This window comes from Ursus arctos, unplaced genomic scaffold (assembly GCF_023065955.2).
Source record: "Ursus arctos isolate Adak ecotype North America unplaced genomic scaffold, UrsArc2.0 scaffold_2, whole genome shotgun sequence".
Taxonomy (NCBI): domain Eukaryota; kingdom Metazoa; phylum Chordata; class Mammalia; order Carnivora; family Ursidae; genus Ursus; species Ursus arctos.
In genome coordinates, this window is record NW_026622874.1 from 40,472,936 (window position 1) to 40,489,151 (window position 16,216).

At 48.0% G+C, this 16,216-nt stretch overlaps 1 protein-coding gene across 6 annotated transcripts in view; it reads left to right on the plus strand.

Moving 5' to 3' along the window:
- The first annotated feature begins 2,876 nt into the window (after nt 1-2,876).
- NFASC (neurofascin) overlaps nt 2,877-16,216 on the plus strand; it is a 95,667-nt gene continuing 82,327 nt past the window's right edge. For 2 of the 6 annotated variants that reach the window (XM_057315326.1, XM_057315329.1), the window contains exon 1: nt 2,881-3,332. In XM_057315326.1, the coding sequence (XP_057171309.1) occupies nt 3,138-3,332 (195 nt within the window). In that variant the 5' untranslated portion in view covers nt 2,881-3,137. Of the gene's footprint in view, nt 3,333-16,216 lie in introns of all 6 variants that reach the window. The other 4 variants (XM_057315330.1, XM_057315325.1, XM_057315327.1 and 1 more) reach the window with 4 other exon arrangements.

A 16,216-nucleotide genomic window follows, 5' to 3' on the forward strand; every position in this document is an offset into this window, starting at 1 on the left:
GGAGTGGTCCCCACCCATCTGTAACTGAGTGCCATTCTTCTTGCAGCCTGTGGGATATCGGGTGCCTTCTTGATCATGGTTCCTCCTCAGAGCATCAGGTGTCCTTCCTGGAACCTTCTTACCCCCGGGTCAGGTGGAGAGTTTTTACCATGGATTCCAAGTCTCCCTTCTCACTTAACCCTGAAGTCCTGTGAGTGATGATGATAAAAACACTGGGAGTGGTTATAACCTCCTCATCTTTAAGATTTTCTGTCTGTCTTTATATCTGTCCATTTCTCTTCAAATCACAGCTCTCATTTGATACTCACAGCAACCTCATAGGGCAGATCTGATCCCTAATTTTTAAATGACAGCAAAATATTGTACAAGGATTTGTTTTCCAAGTGCTTTCCCGCACATTATCTCATTGTAGTCCCCCAGTGCCCTCATATAGGCAAGGAAAATTTTATTAACCCAGATATACAAGTGGGGATATTAAAGAAGCATCTGTGGAATGCTGAGTCTTTGGGATAAAAACATGTGGGCTTGAATACTGGTTCAATAGGTTTATTCCTCCTGTTTCCTCCAGTGCGAAATGGGGATGATGATATCCACATCCTTCATCATCAGACTGGACTGCTGTTAGGATTAAATAACTATGGTTTGGAAGGGTTTTAAGAATTAGCATTCTAATGATTTCTTGTTTCTCAGACTATTCCATCATTTAAAATTTATTTGTATTTTGAAAATGTTTTGCAAAGGAGAGAATTATGTAACGAACTGGACATGCCCATCGTTGTCTGCAACAATCGTCAATACAAAGCCAATCCTGTCTCAGCTATACTCCTACCCACCTTTTCTTCTTTTGATTTATTGACCTGTTTTCAAAATAACAAAGTACTTCCCTAACATCCTCAAAATGGGTTATTTGGAGTTTTAAAAGATATTCGTAGGGATTCATAATGTATTTATGTTTCAATCTATTGCAGTTATGATCCTTGTTGATGTCCAGTTTGACCAAGGAGACCTTATTCTGGTTGGCTTTTGAGTCCTTTTGGCATGACTCCTGTTATAGTCTTTGACACTGCATTTGCTCTTTTGGTTTGATGAGATGTTCTAGGCTTATCTTGTACAATTGCTGCCTCAGACATTTCTCCAAGGAAGCCTGATTCCTTTGTGGGGGGGCAGAATTTAGAGTTCATAAACTGATTGCCAATGGTGCTCAATCCTCCTGGAATGATCCTTGTTTCTAGGTCTTACAGTGAACAGGGCTAGAGAGTATGTTTGTATGTGCACATGTACACACATATGTGTGGAAGATAAAACATATGAAGTTCATACTGATACTCCAGTGAACAATCAGGGCTATAGACTTTTTACCTGATCTCATGAATCTTACATCTGTATCACCTTTCAAGAAGAAAATCTTCTTTCTCAGCAACATTAGTAGTATAATTCACTTGACTTATTCCACAATACACTACAAAAGTCCCAGAATAACAATAAGAAAAATATAATAATACCATCAATAATAGGATTATTGAAAACCGTTAGGGTTTGAGGGGCCCAGGGAGTGGGGCAGTTCCTTTTATTCTTAGGTATATTCTTCCAGGGATATTCAATCAAATTACTGTGGGTTTTTTTTTTTTTTAAGATTTTATTTATTTATTTGACAGAGAGAGAGACAGCCAGCAAGAGAGGGAACACAAGTAGGGGGAGTGGGAGAGGAAGAAGCAGGCTCCCAGCGGAGCAGGACCCTGGGATCACGCCCTGAGATGAAGGCAGACGTTTAACGACTGAGCCACCCAGGCACCCCTCAGTCAAATTACTGTGTTTTAATTTCTCTATGTGTACTGCCAACCAGCTGGACACATAAACTCATTTGTTGCATTTTATTTTAATTTTAGGCATTTCTTTTTAAAATATTAATTGTGCTTTTATAATTATGTCAGATATTTACACGTTCCAAAGCAAATTCACACAACAAGGTCTATTTCAAACCCACTTTTATCACTGTCCGATCCACCTCATTCCTCCCCCTCTCAGTAGGTCTTTTAAAAAAAATTTTAAGATTATTTATTTGAGAGAGAGCATGTACGTGGGGTGGAGGAACAGAGGGAGAGGGAGAGAGAGAGAGTCTTAAGCAGACTCCTTGTTGAGTGCAGAGCCTGATGTGGGGCTCAATCTCGCGACCCTGAGATCACGACCTGAGCCAAAACCAAGAGTTCGATGCTTAACTGACTGTGCCACCCAGGCGCCCTTTAAATTTTATTTTATGCTTTATCCTTTTATCGTCTTTTTTAAAAAAGCAGATACTTATCTTTGCATTTCGCTCCCTTTCCCTTATTTATTTCTTAAATAAATGATAACATTTATTTCCTATCATGTTTTTTCCTCTTAACAGTAGAGATCACAACATAGGCATGTAGGATATATCTCAAACAGATTCCTAGAGCTGGGATTGCCGGTCCAAGAGTGAATGCAGGCGTATTTTGATAGACATCACCACATTCTCCTTTACAAAAGTGGATTTTACCATTTCCTGCAGACACATTTTAATGTTAAAGCAAATGATTAAGTGAGATATGTTATCTGCACGGAGAAAGGTAAAATGGTTGCCCAGAAGGACTGGAACTGGGCTTGAACCTGTAAATTCTAACTAGTAATAACTTCTCCCCATTTTACAAATGAAGAAACTGAGACACATGCAGAGAAGTGATCCTCCTTAAATGACATAACAAATTAGAACTTCAAATACATGCCCCTGACCCTAAAATTAGATCTCCTTTCAATGTTATGGATCTATTTATGATGAACTCGGTTTGACTATCTGTAGGTGGGGAAGAAAAACCTAATAGTTCTCTTAAGTTAATTAATGAGATAATAATGGGTAAATTCCCCCATGGGTGTAGGAGAAATTCTCCAAGATATGGCTTAACTCCTTTAGGTGAATGGGGAATCAGTGATTAGATTATGATGTCAGGGCACTAATAATGATCTTGTGGATGAAAGAGACCGCCAAAGTCTAACATGTTTAGGCACCTTGCAGAATCGCTGTCATTTCTTACACAGTGCCTTGAATTTCTTTAAACAAAGATGTCATTATGCTAAGCAAAACTTTCCAAATGGGTGTGGACAACGATGTAATTTCCCAGTGAATGAACAGACTGCGAACCACAAAACAAAGCCTTTTCTCTTTCTTTCCTAGAGTGACCCTGGGGCTCTTTATGCTTTTGCTCTGTGACAGGTTGATTGACTTATGTGCAATTTGGGACCCTGGAGTTTTCCTTCCCGCTGCAGGCTGGAAGAGAGCCTCTGATATCGCAAGAAGGAGGCTGAATGAGGCAGAGACGGTGAGTGGAGTGAGTGGGGCTTGGCCTGGTGCATGTGGCTCAGAGATGGGGGTGGGGGGAGATTCTTGCCTCTCCTCTTCTCTTTGATGAGCCAAGGTTCTTTGGCTTCCCGAGTCCTGTGAAAGAACATCTCCTTCTTTCTCCCTGGAGCTGGCCACAGAGCCAGACCTCCAGGCTCTCCTTTGCAAGGAGGCTGGCACTGGGGAAGCTTCAGCTCCTTTTCTCCAGCAGATTCAGTCAGTGGCATTAGTCTTGTTATTGTCCCAACTGTCCACCTGAATTGAAAAATTGGGAAACAGCTTTGTGACCCACGCCCCCCCGCCCTGCCCCATGGAGCCTGGCCTCCACAACCTGGGAGCCTCCTGAGTGACAGCCTCGGCATATGGGGGACAGTCTGGAGAACCCCTCCTCTGGGCGGGGCTTTGGGCCCCAGCAGATGGACAGCTGTCCATGGCCCAGTGAGCAACCCGAGGCCCATATCACTGAAGCAGACCCTGTGTGCACGGTCTGCATTGTTCCGTTCTCAGCTAGAATTTCCTGCTGCCCACGGCTCCTGTTTTCGTCTCAGGCTGGGGTGGCAGGGGAGGAAACGCGGGAAGTGAAGGCTGCAGTTTTAACAGAGGAGTCACTGGTGACAGATCACAGGCTAGCAGCCTGGAGGCCTGAACAGAGAAAGGTTTCTTTTTTTTTTTTTTTTAAAGATTTTATTTATTTATTTGACAGAGATAAGAGACAGCCAGTGAGAGAGGTAACACAAGCAGGAGGAGTGGGAGAGGAAGAAGCAGGCTCATAGCGGAGGAGCCTGATGTGGGGCTCGATCCCATAACGCCAGGATCACGCCCTGAGCTGAAGGCAGACGCTTAACGACTGCGCCACCCAGGCGCCCCCAGAGAAAGGTTTCTTATTCTTGACTCTGGGCGCCTCTGCCGCATGGCATTTTGTCTTTCTCTCTCCAGCCCCCTTTCCAGATGTCTTCTGTTCTCCCAGGAGTTGGAAATGGGGGCGCGGCGGGGGAGGGGGGGATGAAGGGAGGGGTTGAAAGATGGGAGCAGAGCATGCTGATGACATGGATTTCAGATCTGGACAAAATCCAGCTGTACTTGCTTGGTGACTTTAGGAGTGTTTCTAACTGCTCTAGGCCTGAGTTTCTTGGTTTATACAATGGGGATAATAATGGATGTCTTGTAGATTAAAGATTAAATGTCCAAAGAGCCCTGCACAGTGCCTGACACATGGCAGGTGTTCAGTCAATGAAAGTTATTATTATGTAGCCCTATCAACAGAGCTCAGATATACTTGTCTTATCAAGGTAGTTTCTGTGTGGGACCTTTTAGGGCTACAACTTGCTTTTATAACACTGTCAGGTTTCAGGGACCACTTGGGAAATCCATCTGACCACAGGGCTTTTCACTGAATCGTTGCTACTAAATATTTGAACTTGAACATACACCTGACCTTGCCAGGTGGGAGGCACAATTCTTTTGTTTTACTGTTTTTGGAGGGCCTTGATCACAAAAGTGGTATGCCAGGCTATTTTCATGGACAGGTAAAGATATGAAAAACAGCATGGGAACAGAGCCGGGACGGAATTGGGAGGTAGTCAGCGTTGCATTACCATGCACCCTCTCGGCGCTTTTTCAGGTGCCCTCTCCACTGTCTGTCCCTGTACCCGCCAGAACCCCTCAGTGCCCTGCCTGGACACCAGCCCTGAAGGTTGCCTCCCCAGACTCCTGCCTGAGGACCCCCCCTCCTCAGGTGATAGCAGCACCACACCCCACTAGCACATCTGGCTGGCAGCTGCTGTCACGCCCACGAGCAAACTTGTGCTGGCTTGCACCTCTGAACACTTCCAACCTAACCAGCAATCCCTAATATGGGTTCAGAGCTTTATTTTTATAGTGCGTCCATTTAATTATGTCATCTGACTTTCCTGACCATTCATTCTGTGGTGCAAGCAAGGCAGGGGTCTTCATTCCGTTTGACGGAGGACTATATGAGGCTCCAGAAGTTATTTCTCCAAGGTCCACAAAATACATTAGCAGCGGAGCCCATCCTAGAGGTGAGATGCCCGAATTACAGGTGTTTTTCTTGCCATGACATCACAGCGCCTCCTCCAGTCTCGGGCACCGGCACGTCATGAGGGGTCAGTGGGTCAGAGGACTTTCAGACACACAGAGAAACCTTTAAAAAGAAAAAAGTACAGAGAGTACATGTGAGCAGGCCCATATGGCTATGGAGGGAACGATAAGTTCTGGGAGAAGGAGAGCTGATCCAGGTCTCTTTAGATGGTGAACATCGTCATCCTTAGAATAATCAACATTCTGGGCGCTCCCCATATGTGCCGGGTGCTGTGCTCTGTCCTTGACGTCGCTCTCCCGTGTAATCTGCACAACAAACCTATGACATAGGGCCCGTTGCTCACTTGCTACTGGTGACAGAGATGCAGAAAGATTAAGGCTGTGCCCAAAGCTGCACATCTAAGAAAGTGCCAGCCCTTGAATCTGAAGCCCAGCAGTCCGGCCCCGGGACTCGCACAGTTGGGTTTGGGGGTGGCCAGTTCCCAGTCTTCCTGGAAACTCTGCGTAGCCTTTTCTCGGCCAGCCTCCAGCCAGGTTCCAGGTGGGAATCTGATTTCAGAAGCCTCACGGGGGCCAGTCCTCCGTTTCTGGGTCCTCCTTCCCTCTGGCTCTTCCCCTTTTGTTCAGAGGCCACTGCCATCTGGAGCTGCCCCAGGCATCTGCTCTCAGCACACGCCTCCCTCCCCGCTCAGCCTAATCTCTCCCCTCCCTCCCTCCCCCACCCCAGCACTTCAGCTCCGGGTCCTCACCAGGCCCTCGGAGCGGACACCTGCCCTCTGACGCAAGGCAGAGAAACCTCCCAGTTCCCCAGGCCTTCCGCTTCCCAGATGGATCCATTCGGTTAATTGCACTCAAACTCCTAAGCCCTCCCGCCTGTTGCAGAGAAGCTGGGCCTTCTCTCTCCAGAAACATTCTAACAGGCCACCTCGGACAACGTGGGCTCAGGGCGCATGGCTGTGGGTTGCTGGAGAGGGGCCCGGGAGCTACATTAGGAGCTGTTTTGCGTCTCCACCCCCTGCCCCAAGACTGATTCCTGGGCCCTGAGACAGCACCCGTGCTTAGCTACCTTCTCCTGGTGCGCTGAGATCGGCGGGCTAGGTGTGGGGACGAGGCAGCAGCAGCAGCGAGGTTGGTGAAAGCTAGTCCCCTAACAGCTGTCTACCTCATTTCTCCCGAAGTGATGCAATCTCTCCTCCACCCTCAGCCTTTTCTGCTGCCCCGCTAAACCCACCTTTTTAGCAGAAGCAGGGCTGTTGAATTTGAGACAGCAAGTCACCTGAGTTTCTATTGCTAACAAGAGGACCGCATCTCTAGCAAAGAGAGAGTCGTTCTGCTTGCTGATGTATGTGCGTCACAGGGCATAAGACGCAAAGCTGTCCTCCGCACCGCTGGGGCCAATCTTCGGTGTAAGCACTGCAGCTGCCAGCGCTTTGCACCAGACTCCCAGACACATGGCGCATCTTCTAACGCAGGCAGCAGCCTTCCCTGTCTGTGCCACCTCCCCTCCTCCAAGCTCCCATATTTTTACACTCCCAGCCTGCAGAAGCCTGCCGGGATGGCAGTTGGATCCAGACTGATGTCTGTCTAGGATGTAAATGGAGGGGGCTGGAGGGAGGGAGGGGGGACAGATGCTACTCCCTCCTGCTGTCTTAGACCTTTCCTCCCTGTGCCCCTTTATTAGTCTGACAGGAATTTTTAAAAACTGCAACGGGGCATGTACTATCCTTGGAATATCAGCGGCTACCAGTCAGGAGAGCAGGATGGAAGTCACCTCCGAAGAGGTGCCGCGGCTTTCCCTCTCAGGGGCGGACTCCAGCCAGGCGCAGTTGATGTCATAGGTCATGGGGCGTTAGTGGAAGGAGCTGACGTGAATAAAGGGTAGGGGTCTCCAGCAGTGTGAAGTGTTGGGTTGAGGAGACCCTGGCAGAAGCAGGAAAGAGGAGAGCCCAGAACTGCTTTGGCTGGTCTGGGATCTTACAAGAGCCTCCCTTTCTCTCTGGTCTGAAGTAGACAATGCCTGTGCGGATAACCGTGTGTTGGGTTTAAGAGTGAATAGTGACTCCTTGGCCACAGAGCCGATGTTCAGTTATTGGCACAGGCATTGTGCATTTTGCAGATCTACAAAGCAGACTTGTAGATTCGAAAGCCCAAGTCATCCAAAGCCATGTAACAACACCATACACCAGCGGTAACGTGGGGGATAAGAGAAAGGACCAGTGGTTTTTGAATGCCAAGTTTGTGCCAGGCCTTGGGTTAGATGCTGTATATAGACTTTAGCCTGCTAATTGATGTAAAATGAATTGACTCAAAATAATCCATTTAATTCATAATTATCGCAACAACCTTTTAATAAGTGTCCTCATCCCACTCTTAAAGGCAAGAAAACTGAGGCTCTAAGGGAGAGTGAACACATTGTTGAAGCCCACGCAGCAGGTGGATGGCCAAGGGGGCACTGAAGCCCAGATGCGTGGCTCCAAGCCCATGACCTTTGCACATGCCAGAGGCATTCTTCGTCACTTCCTCTTGAAGCCATATCTCTGAATCCGTGTCTGGTGTGTTTCCCCTGGTCTGCAGGGTTTCCTCGCTAGTTCATTTTTCACCTCTGTTGACTAAACCCAGCCCTGTTCGGCTTTGAACAACAGGCACTTGTTCCTGTGAAGGACACAGGAACGAGGTAGAAGCCACTGCCCCCGCCCTCAGGAAGCTCACAGTCTGATTAAGGGGCTGAAGGTCCAATCTCTTGCACCCCAAACAAGCTTCTCCTCTAATCTTGTCCCTCTTTTTTTTTTTTCTGCTTGAGCTCAGTCTGTGGTTTTCAAGTGGCTTCAGAACCTCGGTCTATGAAGCCAGGCTTATAATCCCACAAACAGAGGATGGAGTAAGCAGCTTCACACGAGTGACGTTGTAAGCAGATGGATCCAGATGGTGGGTCCGCGGATGGACAGTGGCCTGGACTCCACATGGGGCACCCCACTCAGGGAACCTGGGAGCCCCCCGGTCAGTGCCTGGGGTAGGAAGCTGCATTTGAAAGAAAGATGGTTAGGGCTTCAATGCACAGCGGTCTTCCTTTAGGAAAACTTCTGAGTGGGATTGAGTTTCCTACCTGCTCTCTCCGCAGCATGCCCTCCGTACAGCAGTTTGCCATTTACTGTGGAGTGAGGGACAGCACGGTGACTAGCCAAAGGTGGCATGCAAACACGGAGCCCTCCGTCTTTTGTTTTAAATCAATATCCAGGGTATTAAAGTTCCCAGTCCCCCAAATGAATTCTTCCTTAAACTTATCAACTGACAAATTTTATGATTCTCTTCATAAATCTCATAAATTTTAACAAGCATTTGTTGGATCCCATTAAGAAACTTAGTTCAAAAATAAATAAATAAATCTTTAAAGAAAAGAAAAGAGAAAAGAAAGAAAGAAGGAAAAAGAAAGAAAGAAAGAAACTTAGTTCAGTGGGGTGCCTGGATGGCTCAGTCAGTTGAGCTCTTGGTCTCGCCTCAGGTCATGATCTCAGGGTCCTCTGCTTAAGGATTCTCTCCCTCTGCCCCTCCTCCCACTTGCGGGAGAGCGTGCACTCTCTCTCTTTCTCTCTCTCTAAAATAAATAAATAAGTCTTAAAAAAAGAAACTTAGTTCATTAAATCCCTTTCAACATATGAAACTACGTTTGTAAATTTTATCACTTTCCTTTTTGAAATATCAGTTTTCTAACAAAGCCTTCCCATTCCTTATGTAATGCTTTTTTCTTATTGATATTATAAAAACAGCTTTGTTGAGATATAATTCCTATACCATCACCTCAATTAATTTCAAGAACATTTTCATTGCCTTTGCCCTCCAACCCCCCAAAACCCCATACCCATTAGGGGTCCCTCCCCTTCCCCCCACTGTGGTCTTTCTCTAGCCCTAGACAACACTGATCTACTTTCTACCTCTACAGATAGACCTACTCTGAACATTTTATATTAATGGGACTATGCAGTACCTGGGCTTTTGCGACTGGCTTCTTTTATTTCGCACAATGTTTTCAAGGGGCGTCCATGGTGTAACCTGCCTCCACACCTCACTCCTTTTTATGGCTGAGCAGTAGTGTGCTGTATGGATGTACCCATTTTATCTATCCATCCATCAGGTGATGGACATTTGAGTCATTCCACTTTCTGGCAGTTGTCAGTTATGCTGCCGTGAACATTCCTGTGCAGATTTTCCTGCGGACATATATTTTCCGTTCCCTTTGTTACCTACCCAGGAGTGGGATTGCTGGGTCATGGGATCACTCTGTGTCACCTTCTGACTTTTCACACTAAATACAAGCCTCTCTTTCTGGCCTTCTACCTTCAATGTCCATCTTTTCTCCCTCCCGGGTCCCTCCTTCTTACCCTACCCAAATCTTGGACCCCACTCTTGGAGACCTGTCACATAGGATTATATCACTTCCCCTCCAGCCTTCCACTGAGCCACTTTCCTTTAATGACAGGCGGGGGGAGACAGGAGGGGGTGGGGGCCTCACAACCCTCTCTCTCCAGCTGTGAGGAAAGATGTGCGCCTAATTGCTGTGAAACTTTCTCCCTGAGGGTAGAAGATGGGGAGCCAGACAGTGAGAAGCTAGGTTGCTGAACTGTAAAGAGGTGGGAGCTCCTTTCTCCTTCCTGAAGGTGCCAGAATTCCTCCCCAAGGGGGTTGTTCCCTACCCATCCTCCCAGGCCACATTTCCTGACATCAGTTTGGTTTATGCTGATGGTTCCGAGGTGGGGGCTCTCCATCCATGTTAACTTCTGTTTCCTTTACACGCTGCTTTACCCGCTAATCTTTCTATGGAAGGAGACTGGTCAGAGCTCAGTGAACCACAGGCAGGGCCAGTGAGTGGAGCCTGAAACATGGAAAGTTACAGATAGCCACAAACCTTATTTAAGCCAGCCCCTGCACAACATGTTAGCCCAGCTAGTCCTCAGCTACACTGACGACATTGGAGAGCCTGTCCCATTCCACATATGTTTCCTAGTCCTGCCTCCTGGAGGGTGAAAAATAAGCAATAATAATAGGGGGAGAAAATGCACAGCCCCAAAGAACTTCAGAAAACTGGCTGGATTGTAGCACCAGCAGTGTCCTTCCCCAGTGTGGCCAGCAACCGCTGGCCCATATGGGAGCTGTCAGCAGGACCAGAATATGGACCAGGCCACCTGTATGCTTTGGGCTTCCGTGACAGGCCAGGCTAAGATGTGCCAGGCTGCAGCTGGCCTGGATGAGATGATGGAGAGATGAGATGATCCAGCAACCTTGCTTCCTCCACGTATCAGGCTATATGTACAAGGATGTTCATTGTGGTGGTGTTGTAATGGAGAAAAAATAAGGAAGAACAACCTAAAAGAGATGGTTAAAAGCTGTGTGGTAGACCCTCACAGTGCAGTTCGGAAAGAGAATCTCCGTAGGCCTCCGTGTCCAAGCTCCATTGGCTTGGTGACCCAACCACTTATGCCATAACAGTTAGATGCAAGCACGCCCCCACCCCACCCCGGAAGTGCTACACTTTCTTGGTGGGTGCAGCCTTCTTGTGGGGCCCCAGCCTGCCTGGTGGCTTATGAGTACCAGGGTGCCTGGTAAGTACTTTGTGCTCCTATAGAGCCTGGTGTGAAAACTGGATATTCCACTAGATATTTGTGGTGGTCACCGTGAGGGAAGGACCTCTTCCCCCTTTCTTCTCTCCCATTCTCTCCCTCCCTCACCCCCAGCTTAATAAATAGCCAAGTGGTTCAGGTTTCAACCTATAGATTAGTTCTGGGTGTTGAGCAGGAAACAGCTGTTTTCAGCCAAATCCCTAATCTTAAACCCAGGTGTCCCCCTTGGCTCCCTCCCCAGGTGGGAATCAAGGGCCACCTGATACTCTTGTTTCCCCATCCCCCACTCCTGCTGAGCCCTGTGGCCTCTGTGAACTTAGCCGAGGCAAGAAGAGGAGGGGCTGGGTCTGCTCGGTGCCCCTGCCTGCCACTGCCACCAACCGGATCACTATCAGTGGTTAAACACAGCCCCTTACTCCTCCCAGTTCTCTCCCTGTGACAATGAAAGGGAGCCAAGGCTGTAACAGCCACTGAGCAGATGGAGACCACCCCCCTCCAACCCTGAGAAGGAAGGTGGGGGAAGGGAGGGAGTCGAATCCCATATACTGGGTTTCCTTGGCTATTGGAAAAATCCTACAAGACAACTGGTTCAGCACCATGCAGGCAAGAAAGCTGGGTCTCTCTCCTCCTGGGCATAGGCAGAGGCCAGTGTCTAGAAGCAGTCTGGTGAGTGATTTCTTAGGCTGTCAAGCCTCGGTGCCCCAGAGGGTTTGGTGTAGTTACAGATAGCACTTCAGAGAGTGGGAGGTGGGTGCATTGTGTGGGCAGACACTTTCTTAAAGATGCTGAGACATGCGGTCATTCCGTGGGGGTGAGGAGGGGGATGTGGGGAGACGTAATCTTTTGGCAAGTGCTCCCAGAAGAGGAAGCCAAGGACTCCTCCCTGCTGCTCCCCCTTCTACGTTTGTCTTCTTCCAGAGATCCTTCTGTCTTTCTCCTCCTTGCTTGGTGCTCTGTCTCTTTGGGACAGGCTGATGATCATCAGTAGGGGGCATTTCCAGTTTCCTAGGAAACCCACCCCCTGGCCTTCAGATGCCTGTGAGCAGAGGGAGCGGAACAGGCTTGGGTCACCATCTGTTGCATCGTTTATTCCTTGGCATGAGAGAGATGGAAGGGAGGTGGCGGTGGGGATCAGAGGGGAGGAGGGTCCGCTGTAGCGCCCAGGGCAGTGCTTGTGCTGCAGGTGGACTTCAGGACCCAGGACAGCTACACTGAGCCCCAGGTGGACTTCAGAACCCAGGACAGCTACACTGAAGCCCTAGGGATGAGGGAGTAGGCAGGCTGGGAATGGAGGGGATAGCAGTTCTGGGACTAGTTAGTGCCTGGTGTAGCTGAGTCCCTAGATTCTGAGACGTGTCTGTGGGATAGAGAAAATAGGGTAGCCCTGACAGATCAGACAGAAAACTCTGAGAAGAGGGTTGGGGGGCAGTTTTCAGAAAGAAGGAGATGAGAGTGTCTGCTGAGAGGATGCTGGATAGATGCTCTTATTTGGTTATTACTGTTGTTTTCATGACTCAAGCTTATACTGTAACAATGGCTTTTTCCTATGTGATATTAACCTAGGATTTATAATATACTGATTTGCTGATGGGATAAATATCTCTGTCTGCAGGATAGGAATATCTGATCAGATGGCTTTTCACGCATCCAACACATATTTTTTGTACTGTCTCACTTCAGAGGGAGGCAAGACATGGACTCTGAGCTCAAGAAGTTCAGAGTTTGATGCAGGAGACAGACATGGGAATCCCATGGGCAGGAAGAAATGATTGCTGGAACAGAGTTTGGTGGCATGCTGGGGAATACAAGGGAAATGCAGCCTACTATTAGCAGGAAAGCAGGGTCAGTGTTGGGGTGGGGGGTGGGAGTCACCGCTCAGGGCCTTGGTGAAGAAGGGAATCTGCACTGGAGAGAAGTAAAGGAATAGCATTTCTGGCCTAGGCAAAGCAGGAGCAAAGGTGGCCGAAGGGACAGAAGGCACTTGACCTGTTTGGGGAGTGGCACGGGGCCCAGCGCTGGACTGGATCCTGCTGGAGGAGAGGCTCCACGGGGTGGGAGCCAGATCACAGGGACTTGAGTGCTGCCCACAGAGTGTAGGCCAGCCCCACGACCACTTTCTCTGCCCAGACAGATATGATAGAAGATGACCACAGGCAGGACATACACTGGCTCTTTGTTTCTTCTTCAAGAAAGAAAACGGAATATGAGTGGGAATGTGGTTATTGTAGTGGGAATCCGAGCCACTGCATTTTTTTTGTTTTAGATTTATTTATTTATTTTAGAGAAAGCGAGAGCTCAAGAGCACAGGGGGGAGGGGCAAAGGGAACAGGAGAGAAAGAGAATCTCAAGCAGACTCCACACTGAGCACAGAGCCAGGAAGCAGGGCTCAGTCTGAGGACCCTGAGATCATGACCTGAGCTGAAATTAAGAGTCAGATGCTTAACTGACTGAAACATCCAGGTGCCCCTAGCCACCTGAGACACTGATTTATATTTATATATAAATCATTTGCAACTGTTAACTGGTTTGTATTGGGAACAAATTAGCTGAGAAATACCTTAGCCCTAAGTTCCGGGTTCCAGTGAAGAGGGGCACCTGCCTGTCTGTGGGAGCCCTCCGTCCCAGGGTGGGCCACCTCTGAGCTGTTCAGCTCCCACACACCTGGCCCTGCCCCACTTCTTATTTTGAGGTGCCTTTATCGTCTCTTGTCTTTCAGCTCTCCTCTCTGATTTCCAAACAGGTTGCTTCCGGATGGTTATAGTAGTAATAAGCCCTACTGCTTTTTTTTCTTTTTTCTAATGCAGAATGGTGGAGTTTTATGTAGGCTCTGTTGGGCTTTTATTATCTCTCTGTTCCCTCACAACATTCTGTGGCAGTGATGTGTGAATGCATTCCTTAGTTGGGTTTTGTAGTACTATTCTAGTCATTTTGTTATTTATTCTGAGAACTAATTGCTGGCATGTGGCCTCCTGCTACGAATCTGTTGGTATATCCCTAGGCATCATTCGTTCAGGAGCACAGCCTCCAAGTACCTGCAAAACTGCTTTGTTCATGGCTCTGAGTCATCAAACTGAACATATTCCATTCCTAGCTCATGTTCTCCCTATGCCCCAACCACTAACAGATGGTCATTCCCCTTTCTGTATTTTTGATACCAATCTTTAGCATCATCCTAATCCAGTTTTCCAACCTAGAAACCTTGATGCCGTCCTTCTTCTCACTGCCCACTACCAATCAATCATCAGCTTCTGGTGGTTCTAACTCAGAAAATACCCTCCCATCTCAGCCATCTGCCTGTTGCACGCACGCTCTCTCACACTGTGTGCCGAGGCCCCTGTGGTATCTGGAATCTGTGAGATGAGTGGAGTGACGGGGAGAGGAGGTGTGGTCTGAGGAACCTCACCCTGGGGATTCCCTCCTGGAGCAGGAGGATGCTGTAGAGCAGAGAGTGGCCTGCCGCTAAGCCCAGACCAGCCACCTGATGGGCAGAGTGATGGGCAGGTCACAGCCCCTCTCTTGGACTTAGGTTTACCCAAAGTTCAAAGAAAGGACTTGGGGCGCCTGGATGGCACACTAAGTTAGGTGTCCCACTCTTGGTTTCAGCTCAGGACGTGATCTCGGGTTTGTGAGATCAAGCCCCATGTTGGATTCCATGCTCAGTACAGAGTCTGCTTGAGAATCTCTCTCCCTCTGCCCCTCTGACTGGTGTTCTCACTAAATAAATAAATATATACATACATACATAAATCTTTTAAAAAAAAAAAAAGAAAAGAAAAGTTTTGTGTGGAGTGGAGTCACTTGAGGTCATCAGGAAGGAACACAATAAGAATAGTAAATGCAGCGTAATTGGTGTTGTGGTTCACTTTCTCATGCTTTCTCCGTTTGATTCTCCAACAACAACCATCGGAAGCGGGAATATTCATTTCCATTTTTGAAAATTTTTAAAAGGCTTGGGAAACAAGTAATTTACAAAAAAATAAGTGGCAAGACTGAGGCCTTTACTTGGATCTTCCATTCCATAAATATTCCCTGCCAGGCACCATTCCAGACACTGGGACACAAGAATGATCAAGGCATGGTCTAAGCCTCAAGAATTCCAGGGGCCCCTGGGCGGCTCAGTTGGTTAAGCATATGACTCTTGATGTCAGCACAAGCATGATCTCAAGGTTGTGAGATAGGCCCTGGGTTGGGCTCCATGCTGAGTGTGGAGCCTGCTTAAGATTCTCTCTCCCTGTCCCTCTACCCCTCCCTGCCCCCCCCCAGCATGCAAGTGCACTCTCTCTCTCTAAAAAACAAGAGAATTCCACAAAGAGGGACAAAAGGTTAAGCCAGCAGCAAGCAAACTGTAGCCCTCAGGCCAATTCCATCCCACTTCCTGTTTTTGTAAATAAAGTTTTATTGGGACATAGCTATGCCCATTTGCTCATTTATTGTCCATGGTGGCTCCCTCACTACAGTAATAAAGTTCAGTAGTTGTGACAGAGACTGTATGTCTCATGAAGCTCTCACAAAGCCTGAAATACTTACGATCTAGATCTTTACAGAAAAGGTCTCCAATCCTTAGTTTAAACATACAGTTTTACCAGTGTGCTCAGTGCCCCAGAGAGGCAGGTGTAAGGTAGAACAGAGATGGACACTCTCAGTTCTGCTGGGGGCCGTGGGGTGGGGGTGGGAGGTACAATGAATTAGTCACAAAGCAGAAGGTGCCTGAGCTGCAGGATGTTGCAGACTGAGTAGGAATTTATCACGTGACAAGGAGGGAAGGCCTTTGGGGCACAGAAGATGGCACATGTAAAGTGTGGAGGTCGTAAATGGTGTGGCATGCTTAGAAAATGGCATGCCACTTAGGGAACATTCAGCATTTGGCTGGCATCCAAGAGCCCTGCAGGAGCCTGATCGTCCAGAGCCTTGCTGCTCTCGGGACTTTGGATCTGATCATATAGACTGATTGGGGTCATGTGGAAGGGTTTTCAGCAGAGCACTGACAGGATCAGACAGAGATTTAGAAAAATCACTGTAATAGCAACATGGAGAATGGATTGAACAGAGACCAGTTGGGACGTGATTGCAGTGTCTATGAGACATCATGTGTGTCAAAGGTAAGAGGATGGGAGTGTGGCGAAGGAAGTGGGGGCAAGAGACACCAGGAGGGCATATGCGGTCCAAGGGTCTCGGTGCTTGATGTGAGGTATGA